General features: G+C 38.7%; 1 protein-coding gene across 2 annotated transcripts in view; it reads left to right on the top strand.

The window, feature by feature from the left end:
* Window positions 1–24,862, top strand: part of HACE1 (HECT domain and ankyrin repeat containing E3 ubiquitin protein ligase 1) — a 98,405-nt gene that overhangs the window by 12,094 nt on the left and 61,449 nt on the right. Inside the window, exons 5-7 of one of the 2 annotated variants that reach the window (XM_056125008.1) lie at window positions 2,001–2,076; window positions 9,931–10,062; window positions 23,290–23,372. In XM_056125008.1, coding sequence (XP_055980983.1) covers window positions 2,001–2,076; window positions 9,931–10,062; window positions 23,290–23,372 — 291 coding nt within the window. Of the gene's footprint in view, window positions 1–2,000; window positions 2,077–9,930; window positions 10,063–23,289; window positions 23,373–24,862 lie in introns of those variants that run through there. The other variant, XM_056125009.1, reaches the window with a different exon arrangement.

Genomic DNA, 24,862 nt, shown 5'->3' with positions numbered 1-24,862 from the left:
CCAAGGGGCTGGAGTGATAGCACAGAGGGTAAGGGCGTTTGCCTTGCACGTGGCTGACCCGGGTGACTCGAGTTTAATTCCTCCGCCTCTCTCGGAGAGCCTGGCAAGCTGCTGAGAGTATACTTGCCCTCATGACAAAGCCTGGCCAGCTACCCGTGACATATTCGATATGCCAAACAGTAACAACAAGTCTCACAATGGAGACGTTACTGGGCTCGCTCAGGCAAATTGATGAACAGTGGGAGGACAGTGCTACAGTGCTACATACAATGTTTTACTAATGCACAAATAAAAAATAAAGTGGATCCGGGGGGATGTAGATTTATATTTTGTTAATTTTGTGGTTGTGTTTTGATAACTCATGATACTGTTGACTTTTAAATATTTTGCAATTAAGACTGATGGATTAACATTACATTAATATATTTTACTCTATCCATTCCCATTTCCATTAAACACATGCTCATTTTTCCCTTTAGGTATCATGATTTATAATAGTGTTAATATTTAGGCTCTTGGCATAGACTGATTTGCACCACACCCACCATCAGAGTGCCAGTATCCCTCCATTCACTGTCCCTAGGTAGCTTTTTGTCCATCTGTCCACCTCCATACCTTCCTTGCTCCTCCCCTGCCCTGGACTTAATTATGTACGATTCTCGGAGTTAGAATATTATTGTTTTGTATTTCTTTTTGTTGTTGTTTTTTGCTGAGGAGGATCTCCCAAATGGGTTCAGGAGTCCAGGGACCACTCCCCGCAATTCTCTGGCATTCAGTTCTCTGGTAAGCATTGGGTCCTTTGATGCTTAGCAGAGGATTTCCAGGGCCAGCTGGTAGGCTTAGAGACTTTCAGGGCTGCATCTGCAGATGCTTGAGGGACCATATGGTGCTGGAGATTGACCTAGGGTTGGCTGCATGCAAGACATGTATCTTAACCCGCTGAAGTCTTTCTCTAGTCCCTATTCTATATTTCATTTTTGGAGTATTTTGGGCCACACCTGACAGTGTGCAGGGATTACTCCTCGCTCTGAGCTCAGGGATCAAGCTTGGTGGTCCTTAGGGTACTATATACAGTGCAGAGACTGAACTGAGGTCAGCCATGTGCAAGACAACCTCATTAACCTCTGTGATCTCTTCTGTCCCCCCTCCCCCCACTTGTCACACTAGGAATTTCTTGGCATTGTGAATGATGAGTTTGTCCCACTCTATCACTGTCACTGTCTTCCTCTTGTTGATCAATTTACTCAAGCGGGTGCCAGTAACGTCTCTATCTGTCCCAGCCCTGAGATATCAGCAGCCTTTCCTTACTGTCTTTCCCAACGTATTAGAGGCTCTTTCAGGGTCAGGGGAACGAGACCTGTTATTGCTGCTGTTTTTGGCACATTGAATACACCACAGGGAGCTTGTCAGGCTCTGCCATGTGAGCGGGATACTCTGGGTAGTTTGCTGGGCTGTCCGATATATATATGTATAATTATGTACGATTCTCAGAGTTAGAATTTTATTGTTTTGTATTTTTTGTTGTTGTTGTTTTTTGGTGAGGAGGATCTCCCAAATGGGTTCAGGAGTCCAGGGACCACTGGAATACGTTCACTCATTTGAGGCTTGGCCCAAGCAGGTGGGGAGAGACCTGGAGCATGGCAGCTGTTGGGTAGTGGAAGTTGCCTGCTGGGGCTGGGTCTCCCTTGGGGTGGGGAGGGCTCTCACCTGCCCCGCTCTGGGGCGCCCCGAGTGAAAAAAGCCTGGTGTGGAGTCCGGTGGCATGGTTATGGGGGCCTCATTTTATGCTCCCTTCTGGGAGAAGCAGCCGTGAGTTTGGCCCGATGGCATGAAAACGTTTATACCCTTTCTTTTTATCTTTTAGTTATGGATATTATTTTGTATTTTTTAATGTTGTGTATATTTAAATATTGCAGATATATGTTGATATCAACTAATGTTGATGCAGTTAATATGTCGGTAAAGTAATTGTTAGTGTTACTGTCTTTTTTTACTTTCAGGCAGAAGAAATGCATGAGTAAATTATTAGAATACAGTGCTGATGTCAACATTTGTAATAATGAAGGACTTACAGCAGTAAGTATTTTTAATATACCTTAAAATATGTTGAAGGAAAAATTAAGTGGGTTTAGTGTAAATTTTTCTCTAATTTGCTTCTTTGTGATAAGTAAGATACTTTTTCTTTTTCCTTTTGAGTCCCATCCAGTGGTGATCAGAGATTACTCCTGGCTCAGTGCTTTGGAATCACTCCTGTAAGGGTTCTGGGGACCATATGAGGTGTCAGGGATTAACCTGGTTGGCTGTGTGCTAGGCAAGCACCTTCCCTGTGGCTGTATTATCTCTCCAGCCCCCAAGGTGCAAATGATTTGAGATCTATCTAGCTTTCTATATTGAGATCAATCATATATTGAAAGAAGTATATATATGTATATATTTATATTTATATATACTTCTGGCTCAGTGCTCGGGGTTCATTCCTGTCTGTACTCCAGGAACTATGTGGTTTCAGGGAAGGGATCCTTCTGCATTCAGGGGCCTCATCTTGCTGAACTTGTGATCTCTCCAGCCCTCTCCCTTTTCTCTCTCTCTGTTTTTGGGAGGGCGGTGGTCACGGTTAAAGTTATCAATGTCATCAAAACTGAAGATTTTGTCTATAAAACTGAGCATACATGGTGGAACTTGGGGTAGGGGTCCTTGGGACATTGGTGGACGGAAGTGGGGCAGAGTGTAGGTATGATTTGTGTATGAAAAGTATAATTAGCAGTGTTGTAAATCCTAGTATCTCAATAAAAGTGGTAAAGGAAAGAAAAAAGTACCCTACCTGCATAGATCAGGAGGACACTTAGAACACTGGTGTGTGTGCCTCCATGCCTGAGAAATTCATGAGGCCTGTTGGTCAGTCCCAAGAATTTCATGCCTGCCCTCACCTTCCTACCCCACCCTCCCCACCCTCTTAGCTCCCAGCACAGCCCTAGTGCTCTGGTGGCCTCCAGCATTTCTGGACCCAAGTAGCACTATATTGCTTGACCTGAGCTGGGATGAGTTACTACTGGGAGTGGCCCCAGGCACCTCTTAACCCCTTCTACTCTCTCCAAATACAGAGCACTGCTAACTTTTCCAGAGTAACTATCATTTTATACCCTGTTAGCAATATGTGAATGTTTATGGGTTTTGCTATCACCAGAATTTGCCATTATTTAAAAAAAAATTTTTTTTTTTTGAGGGGAAGCATCCCAAATGGTGCTTGGAGTCACCACTCCCAGTGATACTAGACAACTGGGGCTGATGACTTAATGCAGGGGTGCAAGGATGTGGTGCTTTTTGGACCCTGGGCCACTGGGGTCATCACTGGTGGTGCTTTAGGGCCTCCAGTGCTTGGAGGATCATGGGATATTGGGGATCGACATTACATGTACCCTAACCCTTATGCTGTCTACCCATCATTGTTGTTAATTTTATCCATTATGATTATAATAGAGTTAATTCATTGTATAGCCTGTATTTGCCTACTTGCTGATGTTGTGTGTTTTCCTGCTATTTATTGTCTTATATGAAATGTCGAGCTGGAGCGATAGCATAGTGGGCAGGGCCTTGCATGTGGCTGACCTGGGTTTGATTCCTTTGAACCTCTCGGAGAACCTGGCAAGCTACCATTTTGGTATCCTTCACGCACGGCAAAGCCTGGCAAGCTACTGGTGACATATTCGATATGCCAAAAACAGTAATAACAAGTCTCACAATGGAGACATTACTGGTGCCCGCTCAAGAAAATCGATGAACAACGCGAGGACAGTGGACAGTGGATATGAACTGTCAGTTCTTTCACCCATTTTTCTAATTGGATTTTAAAAAACTGAAGAATTGCAGTTTTTAGTACTCATTGTTGAAGGTACTTGTATTTTGCTAGGGATCTGACCTGTAAATATTTTCTCCCAATCTTTGGTTTGCCTTTTTAAACTCGTAGCATAGCTTTTTATAATACAAATGTTTAAAATTTGATAAAGTTTGTTGTAATAGTTTCTCCTTTTATGGATCTTGCTTTTGTTGTCAAATTTAGAACTCTGCCTAGTCCTAAACCCTGAAGAAGATTATCTCTTTTCTTTCAGAAGTTTTATAACTTTGCATTTAAGTCTGTTGATCTAATTTGAATTTATGCTCATGTGAAATGTGACACCAAAGTCAAATTTCATCCCTCCCCCCTCCCCCCCCCCCCAGTCTAGGCTACCGCTGTTTGTCAAAAACAAAAACAAAAACTAAAACAAAAAAAAAAACTTGCTCCCTGAATGAAATTGTTTTTGTATTTCTTTCAAAAGTCAGTTGGACATGCTTGTATGAATTTATTTCTGAATCTGCAGTACTGTGCCACTGATCCATGTGGCTGACCCTTGCAGTACTGCATTGTCTTGATTGCTGTAGCTATACAGAACACGTTAATTTCAGGTTGAATAATTGTTCATATTTATTTTTCTTTGTCAAGATTTTGTTAGTGTTCTGGTTTCTTTGCCTTTCGATGTAAATTTTAGGATAAGTTTGTGTATTATAACCTTTACTTGCATATTTTCTTCTTTTGTTTTTGTTTAATTGCTTTTGGGTCACATCTGGTAGGGTCCAAGATTTCTCCCAGCTTGGTGCTCGGAACCAGGCAGTGCCAGAGATGTGAACCCCAGCTTCCTGCATGTGTTTAGCATGTTGAGCTCTTTCCAACCCTACTTCCAGGCAATTTCATTAAACTGATAAATTAATTTGCAAAAAATTGCTGTCTTTTGCTGTTGATTGAGTCTTCCAAATTATAAACAAACTCTCCAATTATTTAAGCATTTCTTTCCTGAGCATTTTGTTAAGTTTTTAGACTTTGTGTATGTTTGGTTGTTATAAATGATATATATATTCTTTAAATTTAATTTTGGGTGTGTGTGTTTGGGACACACCTGGGGGTACTTAGAGGCTACTCCCAGCTCTGTGCTTAGGGATACTCCAGACACTTGTGATTCTTGGGGGCCCATGAGGTGCTGGCGATTAGATGCATGCAAGGCAAGTGCCTTAACCCCCTGTATTATTTCTTTGGCCTGTATGGTATATTTTATGATATATTTTGATGGTATACTGTAAATTTAAGTTTCTGTCTTTTCACTGATGGTATGTAGAAATGTGATTGCTTTTTATGTGTTGTTCATGCCTTTTGTTACTTTGTTGAACTCATTTATTTTATTTTATTCTGTAGTGTCTTTGGGATTTTTTTATATAGAAAATCATCTGCATATCAAAATACTATTTTTTTTTTGGTGCCACATTTGGCTGTGCTCAGGATTGTTCCTGACTCCACTCTCAGGACTCACTCACTCCTTTGCAGTACTTTCGGGGGGACCATATGGGGTGCCAGGGATCATACCCTGTCTAAAGCCAGTCAGATTGGTACCCTGGACCTCTGTCCAATAGAGATTGATCTCAGAGAATGAGATAGACAAAACACATAAGAACATATACAGACTATCCAAGCTTTACACACATACACACAAACACATTAATTGTCCATACTTTAGGTCACCTGAGTAGCCGTCAGTGGTCTCATAGGCAGAACATTTATTCAGTTTAGTATTGCTTCTCCACCACTCCCCTTGGCTCCCAACAGGTGACAGATATATTAAAGACAGTGAGTAAGCATATCAACATTCAGTAATGGAGATCAGAGGCTGGGGTATTGTACCTAACTATCAGAAGGCATGCTTAAAATAGAAAGTCCTGACAGGTTCCTATTGTATTTTTTCCCCCCATGCCATCCACATCTAAAAGGCCCTAAAAGTCTTACTCTGTACTTGCCTATATTCTATATTGCCTATATTCTATTCTTTACTGCTATTTTATTCTGCCCGGGGTACACTTTTGCAAACATTTTGCATTCTAAATTATTTTACCCGGGGGCATATCACATCTTTGGGTTTTTTTTGGTTAGGGGGACGAATTCCCACATAACCAGGGTTGACCTTCTGCAAGGCAAATGCCTTACAACTACTGTACTATCTCTCTGACCCACAAAGTACTTTTATCTCTTCCAGTATGTTTTCCATCTTTTTTCCCTCTTGCCTCACTGCTACTTAAAATGTTTTTCTGAGTGTTTAATTACCAAATTTTCCTTGAACTTTGCAAATATCCTCAAAATATAGCTTTAGTACCTTTCATTTAATTAGTTTTTGAAGCAGTCTCTTGTGGAGACCTTTCTAAAATGAATTCATTGTTTGCATTGCAAGTTGGGATGTCTCTTTTTCCCTTGAAGTGACATTGCACTATAATTATCTTATATATAAGGTGTACAATTTTGAAGTCAATAGTGTATATGTTATTAAGAATGTCTCTATTGTCATTCAGAAGATTACTTTTGCCTTTTCTTGTTATATAACAGGGACTCAAAAATTTAGCTTCGGGTCTTGGTTTTTTTTGTGTGCTTTCTGGTAGATTTCCTTGATATTATCTTCTAATCTTCTTCCGAGTTTGCACATTTCTGTCAGTATTTATTTCCTAGAAGTTTCTTTTTTTCCCCTTCTACCCTTTTCAAAACTGAGTATGCAGTTATTGTTTCAAGAATGCAGTTTGTATGTTCCCTTTCTGAGAGTGTCCCTCCCTCCCTCCCTCCCTCTCTCCCTCCTTCCCTCCCTTCTTCTTCCCTCCCTTCCTTCCTTCTTGGAGTGGAGTGTACACCTGGCAGTGATCAGGGGTTACTCCTGGCTCTGCAATCTGAAATTACTCCTGATGGTGTTCTGATGGACTATATGCTGGGGAATGGGGAACAACCTGAGTTGTCCACGTGCAAGGCAAGTGTCTCACCTGCAGCACTCTCTCTTCTACACCCACAGTGTTTTCTTTTGAAGCTAAACCAACCAATCAAACAACCAACCCTGTTTGCTTCTCTTTTTTGCTATTGTGGTCATGACTGTGGGTCTCACCTGTGCTTGGCTGTGTGGAGCACATGGTTGAGGTGTTCTCTGTGGGTTGCCTAGCTGTAGCTATGATGCTTGCACGTGCTCACTGGATGAGGGCTGTCCCGCTTTTTTGTTGTACTCACACATGTGCTTCCTGCGAGTTGTGTACCTGACATTGACGCTTGCATAGTTTTTAGTTGAACTGCTTGCTGGGAATCACATTTCAGGTCATAGTGCCTGAATAGACTCTGTTATGGTGCTCATGGTTGAAAACTGCAGAACTCTGGATGCATATGGGTGTCACTGGGAATATGGAATTGTTGCTTCATACTTAAAAGGCTGGGGCGATAGCACAGCGGTAGGGCATTTGCCTTGCACGCAGCTGACCCGAATGGCCTGGGTTTGATTCTTTCACCCCTCTCGGAGAGCCTGGCAAGCTACTGAGAGTATCTTGCCTGCACAGCAAAGCCTGGCAAGCTACCTGTGACATATTCAATATGCCAAACACAGTAACAAAAAGTCTCTTAATTGAGATGTTACTGGCCTTGCTTGACGGGAGGCAGGTGACTCAGGTGACTTACAAGGCAGACACTGGCCATTGAGCCATACCTCGTCCTCTTGAAGATTTTTTAAAAAAAATGACTATTTGTGGTATCATTTTAAAGAGAGTCACTTTATTTTTAATTGAGATTCTGTGCTTCACAACGTCAGGCTGGAGTGATAGCACAGCGGGTAGTGCATTTGCCTTGCACACGGCCGACACGGCTGACATGGCCGACCCGGCCGACCTGAGTTGGATTCCTCTGCCTCTCTCGGAAAGTCCGGGAACCTACTGAGTATCTCGCCTGCATGGCAAAGCCTGGCAAGCTACCCGTGACGTATTCAATATGCCAAATACAGTAACAATTGTCACAATGGAGATGTTACTGGGCCCACTCGAGCAAATTGATGAACAACGGGAGGACATTGACAATGACAGCTTTACAACGTTATTAAGCATGCTTTCTTATGCACAGAATTCCAGCATCATAGCCATCATCAGTGTACCTCCTCCCCCAAAGACCTTAGGAATAGTGTCTCCCACCCCCCCGCCCCCGGCAATCTGCCTCCTATCATACACACAATTGTATGGTGTCTTTTCTTGGCTCATTTTTAGGAGTAGATCCTGGTATTGCTCTGGGGACCATGGAATGTAGGGGTTCAAATCCAGGGCTCCTGCATACAAAGCATGTGGTCTAGTCCTTTGACCTATCTTCCTGGATTTGCATTTTGACTTTTTAAGTTAGATGCACTTGTCATATGTTTGGTGGAACTGTAAAAATAACCTGTTTGAAGTCTCTGAGTGAAGTTTGTTCACTGTGGGTTTCAATATAGGGAGATCTGCTTAGATCTTTGCCTTGAGGAACCTTCCTTGTTATTTCTTTAAGCCATTTACTCTTGGCTTAGGTAAATTCTTTCAGGCAGCCAGGAGATTGTCAGCATTCTTAACGCTACTTAGAGGAGAATGCTTTGGGATTTCAATAATCAGTGTATGCTTGTAATTTGTCTTCCATTTTCAATGTGGTGTTCTTGCTTCAGTGTACTTACCTTGTTTTCAAGCCTCTTGTGTTCTCTCAGATTGGGGAAGGTAAGTTACTGGCCTTGCAGAATTGGGGAGCAGTCAAGGTCTATGGGTCTGGATTTTGTGAAATAGACACACAGCTGATCTGTCCATCCTGGGAATTTTGAAATCAGAATCACCTTCCTTCTTGGTTTTCTTGATTTCTTACTTATTTTTTTAAAGAAAGTGAAATAAAAGAGCTTCCAGAATTTGTTGCTACTGTATTATCTATCTATATATTTTTTTTAATAGTGGGCCTTTTCTTTAAGAGTCTGGCAAACTCCCCGTGGCGTACCCAATATGCCAAATACCAGTAACAATGATGGGTCTCATTCTCCTAAAGAGCCTTGAATATAATATCAGGGCTTGGATGAAGGAGACGTTACTGGGGCCTGCTCGAGGCAATCGATGAATAACAGGATGGTCATTTCTTTAAGTAAAAATGCTCTTCCTCATCATTTTAGTGGAAAAATAGAAGTAGATGCATCTGTTTGAAATACATTTTAAGACACATTTTAAAACTGGAGTATGACTTTGCAGTAGAGTGCTTGTCTTGAATATATGAGATGTTTGGTTTAATCCCCTGCTTTAACAAACAAACAAACAAACAAACAAACAAAAACATATTTCCACATACTAAATTTTTGTAAGGGTCACACCTTGCAATATTCAGGGCTTACTCCTGGTTCTGGTTCAGGGATCACTTCTGGTGGTTCTTGTGGGACCATATGCAGTCCGAGGCATTGAATCTGTGTCAGTTGTGTGCAAGCAAGCACTTGACTTGCTGTAGTACCTCTCTAGCCTCTTGGACCATCTTAAACTGTGGGTCATCACCCCATTTAGAGTTGTATAAGGAATGTGCAGTTGCAAAATATTTGGCAACAATAAAAGGTATCTGAATGCACAGCAGTTAAAAAATTGATTTAATATTAGCTGCAAAATTAATTTGAGGTGTTATTGTTGCATTTGTCTGACAGAAAAGGCTCGTGGAGAGTTAGAGGGATAGTACAGTGGATAGGGTGCTTGTCTTGCACATGGCCAAACTATGTTTGACTCCCTGCCGCACATTTGGTTCGCAAACCTCTCCAGGAGTGATCCCTGAGCATAGCCAGGTGTAGCCCAAGTTGTCCCCTAGCAAAGGGTCATGACTTGAAAAAGTTTAGTTGAAGAATCCTATCTGTGATACTTCTTTGTACAATGAAGGGCTTGGTTTTTTGAAGTACATGGTGTGTACTACATCTTGATGCATGTTTTTTTTCCCCCCATGTAGAAGAAAAAGAATTGCGGGATTGAATTTTAAATGTAATCTTGAGTTTCTGTATTATGCTCACAGTTGAGAAATAATAGCATTATTTACTTGCTGTTTTTATATGAAACACTTTTGCACAAATGTTTAGTAACTAAATGGCTGCACAGATACACTGGCTGGCTGTGAATGGGCGAACAGAACTTCTCCATGACCTTGTGCAGCACGTCAGCGACGTTGATGTGGAGGACGCCATGGGGCAGACAGCGCTGCACGTGGCCTGCCAGAACGGCCACAAGACGGTAAATTCAGCCTCAAGGCTTTAAATTCTGTTGCATGCTCACTTTTGAAAACTTTGAGTTCATAAAAAAGTTTTCCAGTGCATAATTGGGAATGTGAATCACCATTTTACCAATCTTACCAATTTCTGTAACAGATGGACTTCATAGTAATTCTTTTGAGGATAAATGAAATAGATAATAGTGTTTCTAAATCTGATTAAATATTTGAGATTGGGTTTGCACTTTTGTGTCTGATTCATATATTTTAATAGCTGGCATAGATTTTATACAAGTAGCTGAATGTAAATTTTAAATATAGGATGCTCACACAATTTTAATGGTTTTCATGCATATTCTGTTCTTAGTTTTGCTAAGTATTTAATATTTTATTTTGATGTTAATCTCAATTAGTAGAATTAATGAAAAATGTGATTTTGTTTAGTTGAAGTTGGATTACTATATTTTTCTGCTTTCCTGAACTTTGATGTAAAACCTAGAGTAACAGTTATTTTCATTGTATAGATTTCTAAAGTCACATTTATTTTATGTCAGTACTTTACTATTATTTCTACGTATAAACATTTGGCTTTGGAAATTGAGGATTAGTTTAAATATGTGAGATATATATATATTGTATCGGTATAAATATGTTATCTGTTATAATCTGAAACAGGTGGTAAAGGAGAAATTACTTCTAGTCAGATACCTTTGAAGAATTATATCCTCAGAAGATTTGTAGGTGATCCAACTTAACTGTGGTGATGTCTCATAGTGAGATTTTGCAGATATAGTAGAGGAGCAAGGGTTCTGTCTGATTTCATTGACTTGGGGTTCAAAAGTTTTGGTGTATGAGTTCATTCTGTCATGGTTGGGCAAGTATACCTATCGTATAAGGATTATATACAGTATTTCCTGGCTATGTTTCAAATCATTATATGCACCTTTGGTCCTTCTTCAACTAGGGCAAGAAATAGTTTGAAAAATAATTTCTCTTCTAGCCAATAAGCTGAATTATACCTCTTGAAATTTGAGTGCTAATATATATTACCTGTGTCTCATAATTATGTATTTCTGGGACATGTTCAAATCTCATACAGTGAGTATATTTTTTTAATTTTGATTGGATATGCTATATTGGATCACAGTATATGAAAATTGTTATTTGGCAGTGATTATTGATGTTTTAAAAAGCCCTTTGTATGTTTTTCTGTAAGTTGAACACTGAGTCCAAAATAGTCAGGTATTTTTGTCAAGTGTCTTACTGACTTATTTAGTGGAAAATTTACATTGTCTCAAAGTAGCCATTTTTTGTATCAATGTATTAAAAGTTTAAAAAGTTGTTTGTACATGTACTGGTGCACATAATTTTTAAGTGTTTGAAATCTTAAGACTTATTTTCAACTTTAAGAACTTGAATATTGATTTATATATATTACATGGAATTAACTGTAAAACTTTAGAGAGGGAATAATTTTTTTCCCCCTACATCTGCCATTCTGAGGCCATTCTTTTTTTTTTTTTTTAAGTTTTATTGAATCATCATGAGATAGTTACAAGCTTTCATGTTTGGGTTACAATCACACAATGATCAAACACCCATCCCTCCACCAGTGCACATTCCCCACCACCAATATCCCCGGTATACCCCCCTTTCCCCACCCTCCCCCTGCCTCCATGGCAGACAATATTCCCCATACTCTCTCTCTACTTTTGGACATTATGGTTTGCAATACAGTCACTGAGAGGTTATCATGTTTGGTCCTTTATCTACTTTCTGCACACATCTCCCATCCCGACCGGTTCAATGAGGCCATTCTTTTTTTTTTTTAATTTTTTTTTATTAGTGAAACACCATGAGGTACAGTTATAGACTTAAAATTTTTTGTGCTTGGGTTTCAGTTATACAATGGTCAAGTACCCATCCCTCCACCAGCGCCCATGTTTGGTCTATAGTCTACTTTCAGCATGCTTCTCCCATCCTGGGAGGATTCTCCTAACACCCTTTATTTGGTGCTCTCTTCTCTATCTGAGCTTCTGAGGCTATTCTTGATCAGCACTTCAATGCTGGGAGACCATGTGGTGTGCCTGGTCTATTTCTCTAGTTCTGAAAGGTGTTTTTTTTTAAAATTTATTTATCTAGCTTCTGTGATTTACAATACAATATATGGTGGTTTCTCATGCACATAGTCTAAAAAATATTTTTAGGAGCTTCTCAGTAATTTTCAGATTCAAGAAGTAGAGATGAGAAAGAAATTCTCCAAAAATTTACCTTCTAATTGCACTTGTGGATAAAAATACCAACAGGACATAAAAAGATTTTGAGCAGTTGGCTAAGTGCTCTAAAGTTTTAGAATTTATAGTTAAGTACTATATTGCTTTGGTGACAGATGACTCTCAGGTTCATAGTACTTTTTTTTAAGACAAAAGATATGGAGAAGATTCACTTTTGTCATCACTAAGAAGTCAATTTTATCAAAATTCCTGTTTCACTAGAGGGTCAACCAAGATGAAAAGATTTCAGCATCCTTTCTGTACAGAGAAGTGGTCTGAGTATTAAAGAGTGCATTCTGAGCTTTTGATCTTGCACATAATAAATGCTTTATAAATGGCTATTTATATTAAAAGTGATTAAATGACAAATAGAAGTTCCTTAATAATTAATTTTTATTAAAACTTTTCTTAAATTAGCTATTATTTGACATCAGTATCTGAACCACACCAGAATTATGTTTTTCTTCTTTCATATTCAATTTAAAAATTCATTTTGGTTTGGTTATTCATCTGGCTTATTATATACATAGTTTTTTGGCTTTTCTTCCCCTTTATTTACGTCCTAACATATGTACTATCTACTAATGGCATAATTAAGGAAAGTTTTGTGAAGACTTTGGAAGGATCTAAAGGCAATAATAGTATTGGTACTGTTACTGTCATTATTAAATTGATGATATGACTGCAAGGAAAGTACAGAGAGCACTCTGTGGACACTATTCTCTTGTGCAATAAGGTAGACCCCATGTAGGCTTTGATTTTTATCATTTTAGAAAATATAGTAAAGTCTATTATTACCCTATGTAGGTGTCATTGACTCCAACTTTTATGAGCACAAACCGAAGTTATGTTTTGGTAAATGTTTTCTTTGTCATTGCTTCTTTGACTTTCATTCATGTGTTAAGTTGCCACACATGGTTGATGATTATTTTCCCAGAAGAGATTGAACTTGGACACAATAGCTGGGTCACTCTCGATTTATGTGTATCAGAGTGCACAGCAGGATTAATTTATGAACTAATTTTCAATCCACCAAACAGCTTTTATATTTTTACTAGAATAATCTTATGTGTTGAATATGATGCTCCTTGATAATATGCAATGATTGTTTACTTTTGCTTACAATATAAGCTCCTGAAATTTAAAAGCAGTTATTTGAGACTGGTTTTTTGACCTGTCTCTGTGATAGAAACTGAAAAATGTAGACTTCAAAATGATGAAACAGTGTTTCACCCTTGTTCATTGAGTTCCCTCCATAGAGCCAGCTTCCAGGCTTTTCATAAGGAGAATTACAAGCTTTTGCAGAAACATTAATCAAATTCAGTCTTGCAGCACAAAGGTAGAAATGCTAACATTTCAGAATGTACTTTTTGGCTTAGAGTAATTTTACAGTTCTCCTTTAATTACTTTTGGGAAATGTGAGCAAATAATGGAAAGTTCTTTTTTCACTGTTTTTTTTTTTGATATAATTGAGTAATACTGATTTGCTAGATGTTACATAAGAATTCAGAGTTTCACTAGTGAGGTGGACAGGTTTCTAGAGAAGACCTATAATGAGCCATAAGGCAGCTCAGCAAAGAGCTGGCCATTTCCCTCCACTGCACTGCCTCGGTGCATGGGTTATTTTGTGCAACCCGTTAAGTCATGCTAGCAGAATTTTATTAAATAAAAAAGGATAATTTAAAAAATTGCCTTTGGCCTTTCATGTAATAATATAACTCAGATTCTTACTTGTAGCTTTAATATTGAATATTTATTTCTTCTTTGATCCGTGTTTGAGAGTTGGCATTGATAAAGTAGAACTGCCTTGGGTTTCTTGCTTTGTAATTCATCTGCGTATTTGACACAGGTGGTCTTGGTTAGTAACTTGCCTTCAATTAAATTACTTTTAAGATCGACCTAGGCATTAGCTTATACATAAGTTTTCCACTCAGGATATTGTTTTTATCACTTGAAAGGTCATGAAGTCTGTTGAAAATGACTTGTTTCTCTTGACTTTAACTCAGGCGTATAAAAGGATTTAATTTTAGTATAGTTATTAAAAGTATGTGTGCTGAAAACTTTAAAAATAAAGTGAAGTAGCTGTCAGTTGTGAGTATTTTTGGTATGATTTCACATTTGTGTTTACTAAATTTTAAGCTGTTTAGGTTTAATTTTTTTAAGTATTTAGAAACAGATGACATTAGATAAAAATTGTTTTTGGACCTTTTTGGCTTATAGACAAATGGTTTATTAAAGAAATATTTATACATATGGAGTTGAGAGTAAAAAATTTGCTAAAGCAAATTGAGTCCACAGCTATTAAAGAGAATTCTATCAAACCATCTGAAAGTTCTAGTCACTTTTTTTTTAATACTACATATTTTATTTCTTTTCCAGGAGAATTCGAGTTTCATGAGGCAGACACTTTTTGGTTCATTTTGTTTCCATTGTAACTCCTGCATTTAATGTCTAGTACATAATAAGTTTTTCTTGAAAGACGCAATGATCTAGCAAATGCTGTATCATTTTGATAATTTTCTTTCTGTGTTCCCCCCGTTTCTAAATGTCACTTCTTTTCTTTTTTTTTTCCGCTTTTTGGGTCACACCCGGTGATGCACAGGGGTTACTCCTGGCTCTGCACTCAGGAATTACTCCTGGCAGTGCTCAGGGGACCATATGGGATGCTGGGAGTTGAACCCAGGTCGGCTGTGTGCAAGGCAAACGCCCTCCCTGCTGTGCTATCACTCTAGCCCTGTCACTTATTTTCTTGTGTACCTTTACTTGAAGGTTATATTGATGGGCTGACTGTTACAAAAGGTTCTGTTTTGTTTCTTTAGAATTTCTGCTTTGAGAGCTCTTTATTAATTGAATACAGAACTTATAGCTTCAATTATGTTTTGCCTTATGTGTCTGTGTAATTTTAAACCCTCGAGTAGTATTGTTTCTTCAAGAACTTTTTGTGTCTATTAATATAATAAAACCAGTTTCATTTACCTAACTTTTACTAGTTTCAGTGTTATTTATCATTTTCTATATATTGGAATTCTTTTAGAAAAAAACAAATTCAGGTTGTGACTTTCTTGCTCCTTCAGTTATGCCAGCAAATCCGTAATTGCCTGAATTCTTTCTCCTCCTCCCCCCACCCCCCCGCCCTGAAGGAGTTCTTACAAAAATCAAGGGAATCAGCAAACCTTTTCAAATTTTTATTTGTTTACTTGTTTTGCTGCACCTAATAGTGGTCAGGGCTTCCTTCTGACTCTGAACTCTGGGATCACTCCTGAGTTATGGGGCTCACCCAGGGTCAGCTCACTGCCTGTCAAAGTGCCTTAACCCCTGGACTGTCTCTTCAGTCCCAATAAACATTTCTTTAAATTGTAAAGATGATGACTTTTCACTCATTTCATGCTGTAAAACAAGTTTTTATTCTTTTCATTGACACATCTTTATATATTTCTTTATCCTTACTCTGGGGAAGATGGATTTTTTTTTTCCATCTCTGTCTCTGTTTCCCCAACCATAGAAAGATTTCTGAGTGGAAGAGAAAATATCAAAATGAATTACATCTAATTCCTTATATGTTTATAGTTTTTGAGAAAAAATTTTCTAAATGTCTTTGTATCGTCTTTATTAGCAAAGATGTGATAGGAATATATGACAGATCAGAGTTATATACTTTGCTTTTTGGATATGATTTGCCTGGAGCTATTTATTTATTTTTTTCTTTCTGGACTTTGGGCCACACCTGGATGTGTTCAGGCTTAGTTCTGTGCTCGGGTTATTCCTGGCAGGGCATGGGGACAACATGTGGTGTTGGGGATTGAACCCAGACTGGCTGCATGCAAGGCAAGCACCTTAGTCACTATCTTGTCTCTCTCTCCAACCCTGATTTGCTTGAAGTTTATTGCACTATTTTGTGGTAAATAACATATAGTGGCCAGGAACCTGGGTTTGGATTTTATCCCTGAATCTCCATTTGTGTGTTGAGATAAATTATTTAATCTCCTTGATTCTTATTTTCCTACTTGCAGAATTGGAGAAAATATCCACTTTCTCAGCCTTACAGGATACTTCAGTTGAATAAAGGATAACTGCTTATTAGTAGAGCATCTAGGTACATATTCAATAATATGGCTCCTAATGTTATAATATTAATAACATTACATAGTAATATTATATAATATAATATTGCATAGTAATAACATTATACAATGTTATTATAGTACTAAAAACTAACATATGTGAATGTACAGTTTTCTTACTATATTTCAACATTTCACTTATATTCTCACTATAACAAATTTTTTTTTTTCCTTTTTGGGTCACACCCGGCAATGCGCAGGGGTTACTCCTGGCTCTTCACTCAGGAATTACTTCTGGTGGTGCTCAGGGGACCATGTGGGATGCTGGGAATTGAACCTGGGTTGACTGCGTGCAAGGCAAACACCCTACCTGCTGTGCTATCTCTCCAGCCCCATATATAACACATTTTAATTACAATATATTCATTGTATTTGCTTTAAACATACCTGATCCTCTTAAGGGATGGCCTTTTTACTATAACTTCTGTAGGAGTAGACATTTACTGCATCCATTTCATTCATCATCTGGTATTAAACAGTTACCGCTTTCAGGTCAAAAAGAAAAAAAAAATAGATAAAAAGAAGAAAGCCCTAATCAAAAGGCAAAATAGGACTTGTGACCCAAATATTTTTTTCCCTTTTATTTGTATTCTATACTTGATTTCTTATCCTCAGTTTATAGGATTTACTGCACTGATGATAAAATTTAATGTAATAGTTGTTTTGTTACATAGTTTTTAGAATTTCTCTGAGATAAAGTGAATTCAAGTAGTTATGTATGAATTCTCTATCTTAAGTTTTTAAACATCAAAATCTTGTAATAAGAAATTATTCCTGTAAATGACAAGGTAATTTTTTTTGTGTGTCTAGTCTGATCACAAGACAATATTTTTCAAACCTTTTAGCTTTTTTTCTAGTATAGATTTTAAGACTCTATGCTTCTAGAGCTCTTTATCAGTATGACTCTTATAGATATACCCAACTATTTTTTGTTATGGTGAGGGTTTAAATAATCTTTTTTCTTATGACTCAACATTATGTCATGTATTTTTGCTAGACAGTATTATTTATATGTATAGTTAGGTAAATATTGTTTACTGTTAAGTGAAGTAATAAATTATATAATGTTTTCTTTTTAGGGTAACTTTTTCTTAAAGTTAATATTCTTTTATGAACCAGTAAAACTTCTGTGTAAATTATGTTAATATTTTTTTCTTTCTCTTTTCTTTCTGGGCCTTCCCAGTCATACCCATGAGGTCTTGGGAGGCCTCCTGCCAATTCTCTGCTGACTGGGTAGAAGGTTCAGTGTCAAGGCCAAAGGATGTGTGGCTTTAGGGTACTGTAGTGCTGGGGATATCCTGGCCACTCTGGTAGGAGATTTCAGAGCCCCCAGACCTATTCTTAGCAGTGCTTGGGAGCTTCTAGACCCTGTGATGCTGGGGACCATGATGTGCCAGGGATTGAACCAGGGTTGAACTTGTGCAAGACATGCACCTTTACCCATATACTATCTCCCCTGCCCTCTCCCCCCCCACCAAAAAAAAAAAAAAACTCTGACAACCGAAGCTCTGGGAAGTTGCTCTGGGAAGGTGGGAATACTCATGCTTTTTAATGATTCTCGGCCAACTGGACTGACAGTTTAATGCTTGAACTAGATGGTATTGCTGGCCACCAGCACTCTACCCTGTTGTGCTCAAGGAACTCTGTGGCATCTGGTGTAGTGCTCCGGTCACTTCTCCTGCAGGCATAGCCTCTGATGACTGAGCTATCTCTCCGGCCCCTCAATACTATTTTTCTGCAAAGATGAACTCATTAATGTCCCATTTTATTTTTTCTCTAAACTTCCTCTAAACTCTCTTCCTGTTTTAGGCTATGTTGAACTGTCTGCCAAGAGCTCATGACATTTTCAGTGCCTGTGTTTACTGTGTGTGTTCTGTAGTGAGGATTTTGTGGTGGATTGTTGGAAGTCTTGCTTACATACAGTCTCCAGTATGTTGGATTCTACATACTTATGTGAATACTTACTACATACTTACTACATAAATACTTAGTACATATATTCACACTCACTATATTCGTACAAAGATCATATTCTTTGGTAGAAAATTGCTTCTTGAGAAAAGGAACATTGGAAGTAAAATTTTTGGGGTGGGACTGGGGGTCCAAGCAGTGCTGGGGATTGGGGGGATTGGGGCTGACGCCTGCTGATTGTGCAGTGCTCGGTCCCAAAATGCAGTGCTGCTCCTACCCAGCAGTGCTGGAAGATACAATCAGGGGATCACACTAGAAATTGGGGCCTCCTCATCTAGGCATGCACGCTAGCCCTTTGAGCTATAGAATTCTGCATTGGATGTCATTTACCTTACAATTTTGATAGCATTTTTATCTTTTTGTTGGCAGTGTTGTTATTGAACTTAATGCCAGTCTCTTTCATTTTGTACTTGACAGTATTTGACATGCCTTGTTGAAAGTCTTTTAACTTATACACCGGGTACTTGGTGGAACTTTGTAATCTGGCTACTCATTTCCTTCCGTTCTCGGCATTTTTTGTTTTTGTTTTTGTTTTTGGGCCACACCTTGTGATGCTCAGGGGTTACTCTAGGCTCTGCACTTAGGGATTACTCCTGGTAGTACTCTGGGGACCAGATGGCATCCTGGGATTCAGCCTGATCGGGTACACACGGGCAGGCATCCTATACCTCTATACACTGTACTGTCTCTAAACACATACATACACACACACACACACACACACACACACACACACACAATTCCCTGGCTTTTTTCTCCTTGTTCTCATACCTCCTTCATTTTCTTTAATCTGGATTTCTACAGTACAAGTTTCCCCTGTTATCCAAAATAAAACATTCTTATTTGATATGATTTAGTGTAGGTTATTTTTGTGCCTAGGAATGCTTACAATTTTTTGTTTTCGTTTTTGTTTTTTTGGCCACACCTGGGTGGGGCTTACTCTGCTCTGGGATCAGTCCTGGAGGGTTTCCGGAGATCATTTGGTGCCGGGGATTGAGTATGAATCAGGTACATGCAAGGCAGGTGCCCTACCTGCTGTAATACCTCTCCAGTACACCAATTTTTCATATAAATGATGGTAACATCAGAGTCAGAATCCCCCACATAGCCTACCAAATTTATCAAATATGAAAGCTTATTTTTTTTTCTTTTTTCCAGTTTTGGGGTCACTCCCAGTAGTGTTCAGGGTTACTCCTGGCTCTGTGCTCAGGAGTCACTCCTGGCAGGCTCAGGGGACCATTTGGGATGCCAGGGATCAAACCTGGGTTGTCTGTGTGCAAGGCAGGCTCCCTACCCATTATACTACCTCTCTGGTCCCATGAAAGCTTTACCTTTGAGTAGCTGGGGACACCAGTATTCCTCCCTGCATTAATCTACTTTTTTCTTTTCTTTTTGTATTTTTTTCTTTCCTGTTGTTTTTCTAAATTTCTTGTAAATTTCTATTTAACTATTATTTCTTATATTTTCACTTTCTTATAGGATACTTTCCCTATAGCATCCTGTTCTTGTCTCAAAGATAGGTCTTTTCTTCATTATTGGTTCTCTTTATGTCTTTATTTTTCTAACCTTTTCTTCCTTCCTCCCTGCCACTCCTCTTTTTTTCCTTCCCCCCTTCCTTTCCGCAGGGCTCACTCCTGGCACTGCTTGGGGGACCATGTGTGGTGCAGGGAATTGCACCCGAGTTTGCCTTGTGCAAGGCAAGCGTCCTACTTGCTGTACTAATTCTCCGACTCCACTTTTATTTTTTGGTTCGTTTTCAGTTTTTGGTTTTAAGGTTCGAGGACCGCTTCGAAATTATACTTAAATGTTATGTTTCTAGTGATGTGTAGGGGAGAGGCACTAAAATGATGGATGGAAGGAACCCTTGTGTCCATCAGCTGGGCTTATTAACACTTTACCTTTATAGCGTTACTATGAAACTGGCCAACTTCTGAGTGAGTACTTGAATAAAATTAACATACTAAACTCCAGGTGCTTACAAAGTTATAGCTGTTTAACAGCTCTACGCAGGTAGCTTTGCTATCATGTGTCCAGGCCTCTAATTTTTGGCCAGTTTTGTCCTTCCATGTCCCATGTATTGTGCCCTTGGTCCATCCTGCTCTCTTAGTGGTTCTGTCCCTCTTATTGGTTCTGTCCCTCATCCCTGTGTCCCATGTTCCTGGTGCTCAGTGCTCTCTCTCTCTCTCTCTCTCTATTTTTTTTTTTTTTTTTTTGCTTTTTGGGCCACCCGGCGATGCACAGGGCTACTCTTGGCTCATGCACTCAGGAATTACTCCTGTCAGTGCTCAGGGGACCATATGGAATGCTGGGAATCGAACCTGGGTCGGCCGCATGCAAGGCAACCGCCCTACCTGCTTTGCTATCGCTCCAGCCCTGCTCAGTGCTCTCTTTGGCCTGCTAGCTCGTCACTGACACACTCTTCTTTGCCCGTCCTTGCAGGCGGCCCCTGCTCTTGGTTCCTTCTTAGGCTTTTCTTCGTTCTCTGCCATGTGCATGTGGGTGAGAACTGCCTAACCACAGGCGTGGGATCAGAAGTTGTTGTCTGTCTCTTTGTCTGGGGAGGTATGAGCCTAGGATCAGAATTCGTTTGCTCCATCTTCCCCCTTTAAGTGTTTGCTATCTTTGTCTCTTTGCCATTTCCGTTAGCTGTCAGACTGACTGCCTCCCCTCCTGTTGGTGAGATTTAAAATGACCAGTAGGAAACGACCCGTTGTATTGAACTTTGCATCCCTCCTCACTCTTCCATTTTCAGTATGCAGAAAAGTTTTTCAATCTCAGCACTATTTAGGTATCATAATTCTTTGATTGTGGGGGTTGTCTGCATTGTAGGATGTTTAGATCTATTCCTGGCTGCTGCTGCTGCTTCTTTTTTGTTTAGGGTCACATCTGGTGATGCTCAGGGGTTTCTCTGTCTTTGCACTCAGGAATCATTCCTGGTAGTGCTTGGGGGACCAAATGGGTCTGGGGATTGAACCCAAATTGACTGCATGCAAGGAAAACACTCTACCTGCTGTACAGTCTCTCTTGCCCCCTGTTCCTGGCTTCTACCCACCATTTCCTAATAGCACCCTCCTTTCCCAGCTGTTAAGGTTGGGGTGGAGGCTTGGGGGGTGGGAGGAGATCTCTCAGTATTGGTGAATGTTCCCCAGAGGGAAAACTTGTCCTTAAAGGAGAACTGCTGCTATAGACCCAACTGAATCTAACTGGAGTATTTCACTAGTGATTCTTCTCTGTTGCCAGTCTACAAAGAGGAGACTTCCATTTTTTTGCCCAAAGTTTTAACCATTGGTTGCTTAATTTCTGGAAGTCTGATGGAATCTGGGGGATGGAGGTTTTCCCTTAGTTTTTTTTTCCATAGATTTTTTTCAGCATGATGCCTCACTTCAGTTACCTGTACTTCTTGCCTCCCAATTCAGAGCGTTCCTATTTATTTTGTCTGGATATTAAACTGTGTATCTTCTGAAACAGTATAGGGAGGAATAGTGGCTAGCTGCCTGGGGTGGGGAGCAGGGAGCAAGGATTCCAATTGTTTATTTTGTAGATTTTTGACTCTTCCTGTTTTAGGCTATGTTGAACTGTCTGCCAAGAGCTCATGACATTTCCAGTGCCTGTGTTTACTGTGTGTGTTCTGTAGTGAGGATTTTGTGGTGGATTGTTGGAATTCTGGCTTCCTGGCACTTAGACTGCAGCTAACTGCAGCTATCTGCCAGTCTGCTGCTTTTCTTCAGACACTTTGCTCCTTCCCCCAAGCCTGTTGGTTTATCTAGTGTACTGTAGATACTCTTTGTGAGTTTATTGTCTTACTGTTCTACGGATACTGTTTTCAGATTTTAAGCAGCACTAAGGTTGAACATCTATGTTCAACCCAACACAAATATGAAATACTTTGATTCCCCAAAATTTTCAAGTTTTTGTATATTTTCTTGCTATTTGCTAGACAAACACAAACAAGAGCCAGAGGAATAAAGCTAGAGAAAATGATGGAATTTGGGGTGAGCCTTTTCCTATATCCTATTCATTCTAGATACATAGTTTCAAGATTTTTGATACGCTTCCTTCCCTTTAGTGTGAGTCAAATGTTTGCAGAAGTAGAACTTAAAGAAGAGCATTTATGTGAATGTCTATCTGTGAAACCGAGTCAGTGTTGACTGTTGTTAGATAGAAAAAGGATTTTTTTCCCCTTTGTGATGAGAAAGTTACAATTTTGGTACTTAATTTTTTTTGAGTTTAATAAACTCCTCATTTTTAAATTTAAATGACTAGGACGCCATTGCCTAATTTATTAGTCACATGTGACTATTTTAAATTATAAGAGAATAAAATAAAATTCCATTTTTAGTTGTACTAGCCACATTTCAAGTTCTCAATAACTACTTAAAACTTTGACTATTATTATATAGTGATTCTCTAGTGACTCTCTGCAGGAGAGGTATATTCACTTTCCAGAAACAAAGTTACTCAGCGCCCTCAGGGAAATATACTTTCTTTCTGGTGGGGGGAGTTTGGGCCAAGTGACAAACTAACAGAACTCACCCCCCACCCCTAAACAGTTATACACTAGGTTATTAGTAGCCATATCTCCTGCATCCCTTCTTTTCAGTGCCTCTGAGTTGGTGGTATCACTTTTGGGAAATTGCTCTAGAGTATTCCCCAGGAGTGCTCATTTATGGTATACAGATAATCTTACATATATTATGTAGTATCTGAGAAGTTCACAGTTTACCAGAAAGTTGAATTTATCCTGCCATCATCATCTTGTTCCTGTTTGTTGTTTTTTTTAAGTCTTCACTTATGGCAGGAACTTTTCTTATATGAATTAAATTGCAATGCTATGTCTGTGTTTGACTACTCTGGCTATAATTTAAATTGTTTCTCTTCCCACCAGACAGTGCAGTGCTTGCTAGACAGTGGTGCTGATATTAACAGGCCAAATGTGTCAGGAGCTACTCCATTGTACTTTGCTTGCAGGTATGCTATTTTACATTTCCAAATGTTCTTGCTAAAGAATGTCGTAGATTTATGTATTTCTGTACATTTTCTGAAAGTCTTTGTTTTTCCTCAAATACCACGTTCCCTTTTAAGATAAAGTGTGGAATTACAAGTCTATTACTTAATTGTAAAAAGAAACATTAATGTATTTTTTCATTAAAGCGCCATGATTTCAAAGGTTTTCATAGTTGTTGAGTTCGAAACATACTATGTCCTAGCACCAATCTGTACCACCAAGTGTCAACTTCTTTTCATCAATGGCTCAGGGTTCCCTCCCACCTTCCATCGTTCATCTTGCTCCCCTAACAGGCACATTTTTCAAGTTTGTTTGGTGTAGTTTGGATTGCCTGTTGACAGTGTTGTTGACTACAGTTCAGATACATACACGTACCTTGCCTCTACACCGCCAGCCTTCCTGAAACCCCTGATCCTTGCATCTGTTGCCTCCTCTCCGCTTCTTCTTGCTCTCTAACTTGTTTTCTTAAAAAAGAAAACTTTTTTTTTAATTTAGTGCTAGTGTTTTAGAATGTTATAGTGGGAGCTTTTAGTTTACTTGATATTTTAATTTTATACTAATTGCTTAATAAGAAAAAGGATATATCAATAATATACTAGTTCCCTCTAGGAAACCTCCCAGGCACTGACAAAATTTGCTTTCCTCAAAGCAGAGAAAAGTTTGTAGTACAAAGTATTAAATTAACCAGTTCAGTTCCAAAGAGATAAGCTATGAAAGTGTATCTTGGTCAAGAGCCATGTCTTTGCTTTCTCTGGCTTTGTTAGTATGTATTTTAATTTATTATTATTAGATAGTGTTATGCTTTAAGTTGTTACTATATATTTTGCCTTGGCTAATTTTCTTGAAATAAGTGTGCATTATAGTCTTTCATTCTTGTAGTAAACAGTCCTCTCGATGTATATTATTACAGGCATTATTATATATAATTACATATATTATTATAATATATAAATGACTACATCAATATACAAAAGTATTATATAATATATAAGAATATCAATTGTTAGTATACAAAAAATAATAATACTGCTTATCCATTATTACAGGAAAAGTAATATGGACCTAGTAATATAATAATTATCTTTGTATTTCCATTCATATACATGCATACAATATTATGTAATTGTAGTTTACAGTTAATAGCTATTCATAAAACACTAGTGATTCTTATCTCTGGTTAGATTATATGAATTACAATGTTTATTTAGGTTCTTAAATTCAGACCTCTACCAGAAGCTTTTCTTACCCTTGTTTCTGTTACATATCTTTTTACTTGAGACTTGTTTTTGGGTTAAAAAAATCTATTTCTTGTTTGACTTTTCCTTAGTATTTTTGATAATACTTTAACCCAGCAAATTCAACAGCCTTACCTTATTTATATAAGAATACAAGAACTTTTGGATTTCTATATTTCTAAATCTTTTCTCAATCTGTTTATTTTCTTTCATTGCAC

This window comes from Sorex fumeus, unplaced genomic scaffold (genome assembly GCF_029834395.1).
Source record: "Sorex fumeus unplaced genomic scaffold, SorFum_2.1 ptg000054l, whole genome shotgun sequence".
NCBI lineage: Eukaryota > Metazoa > Chordata > Mammalia > Eulipotyphla > Soricidae > Sorex > Sorex fumeus.
Note: the sequence above shows the minus strand (reverse complement) of the source record. Positions and strands in the feature narration are given on the sequence as shown.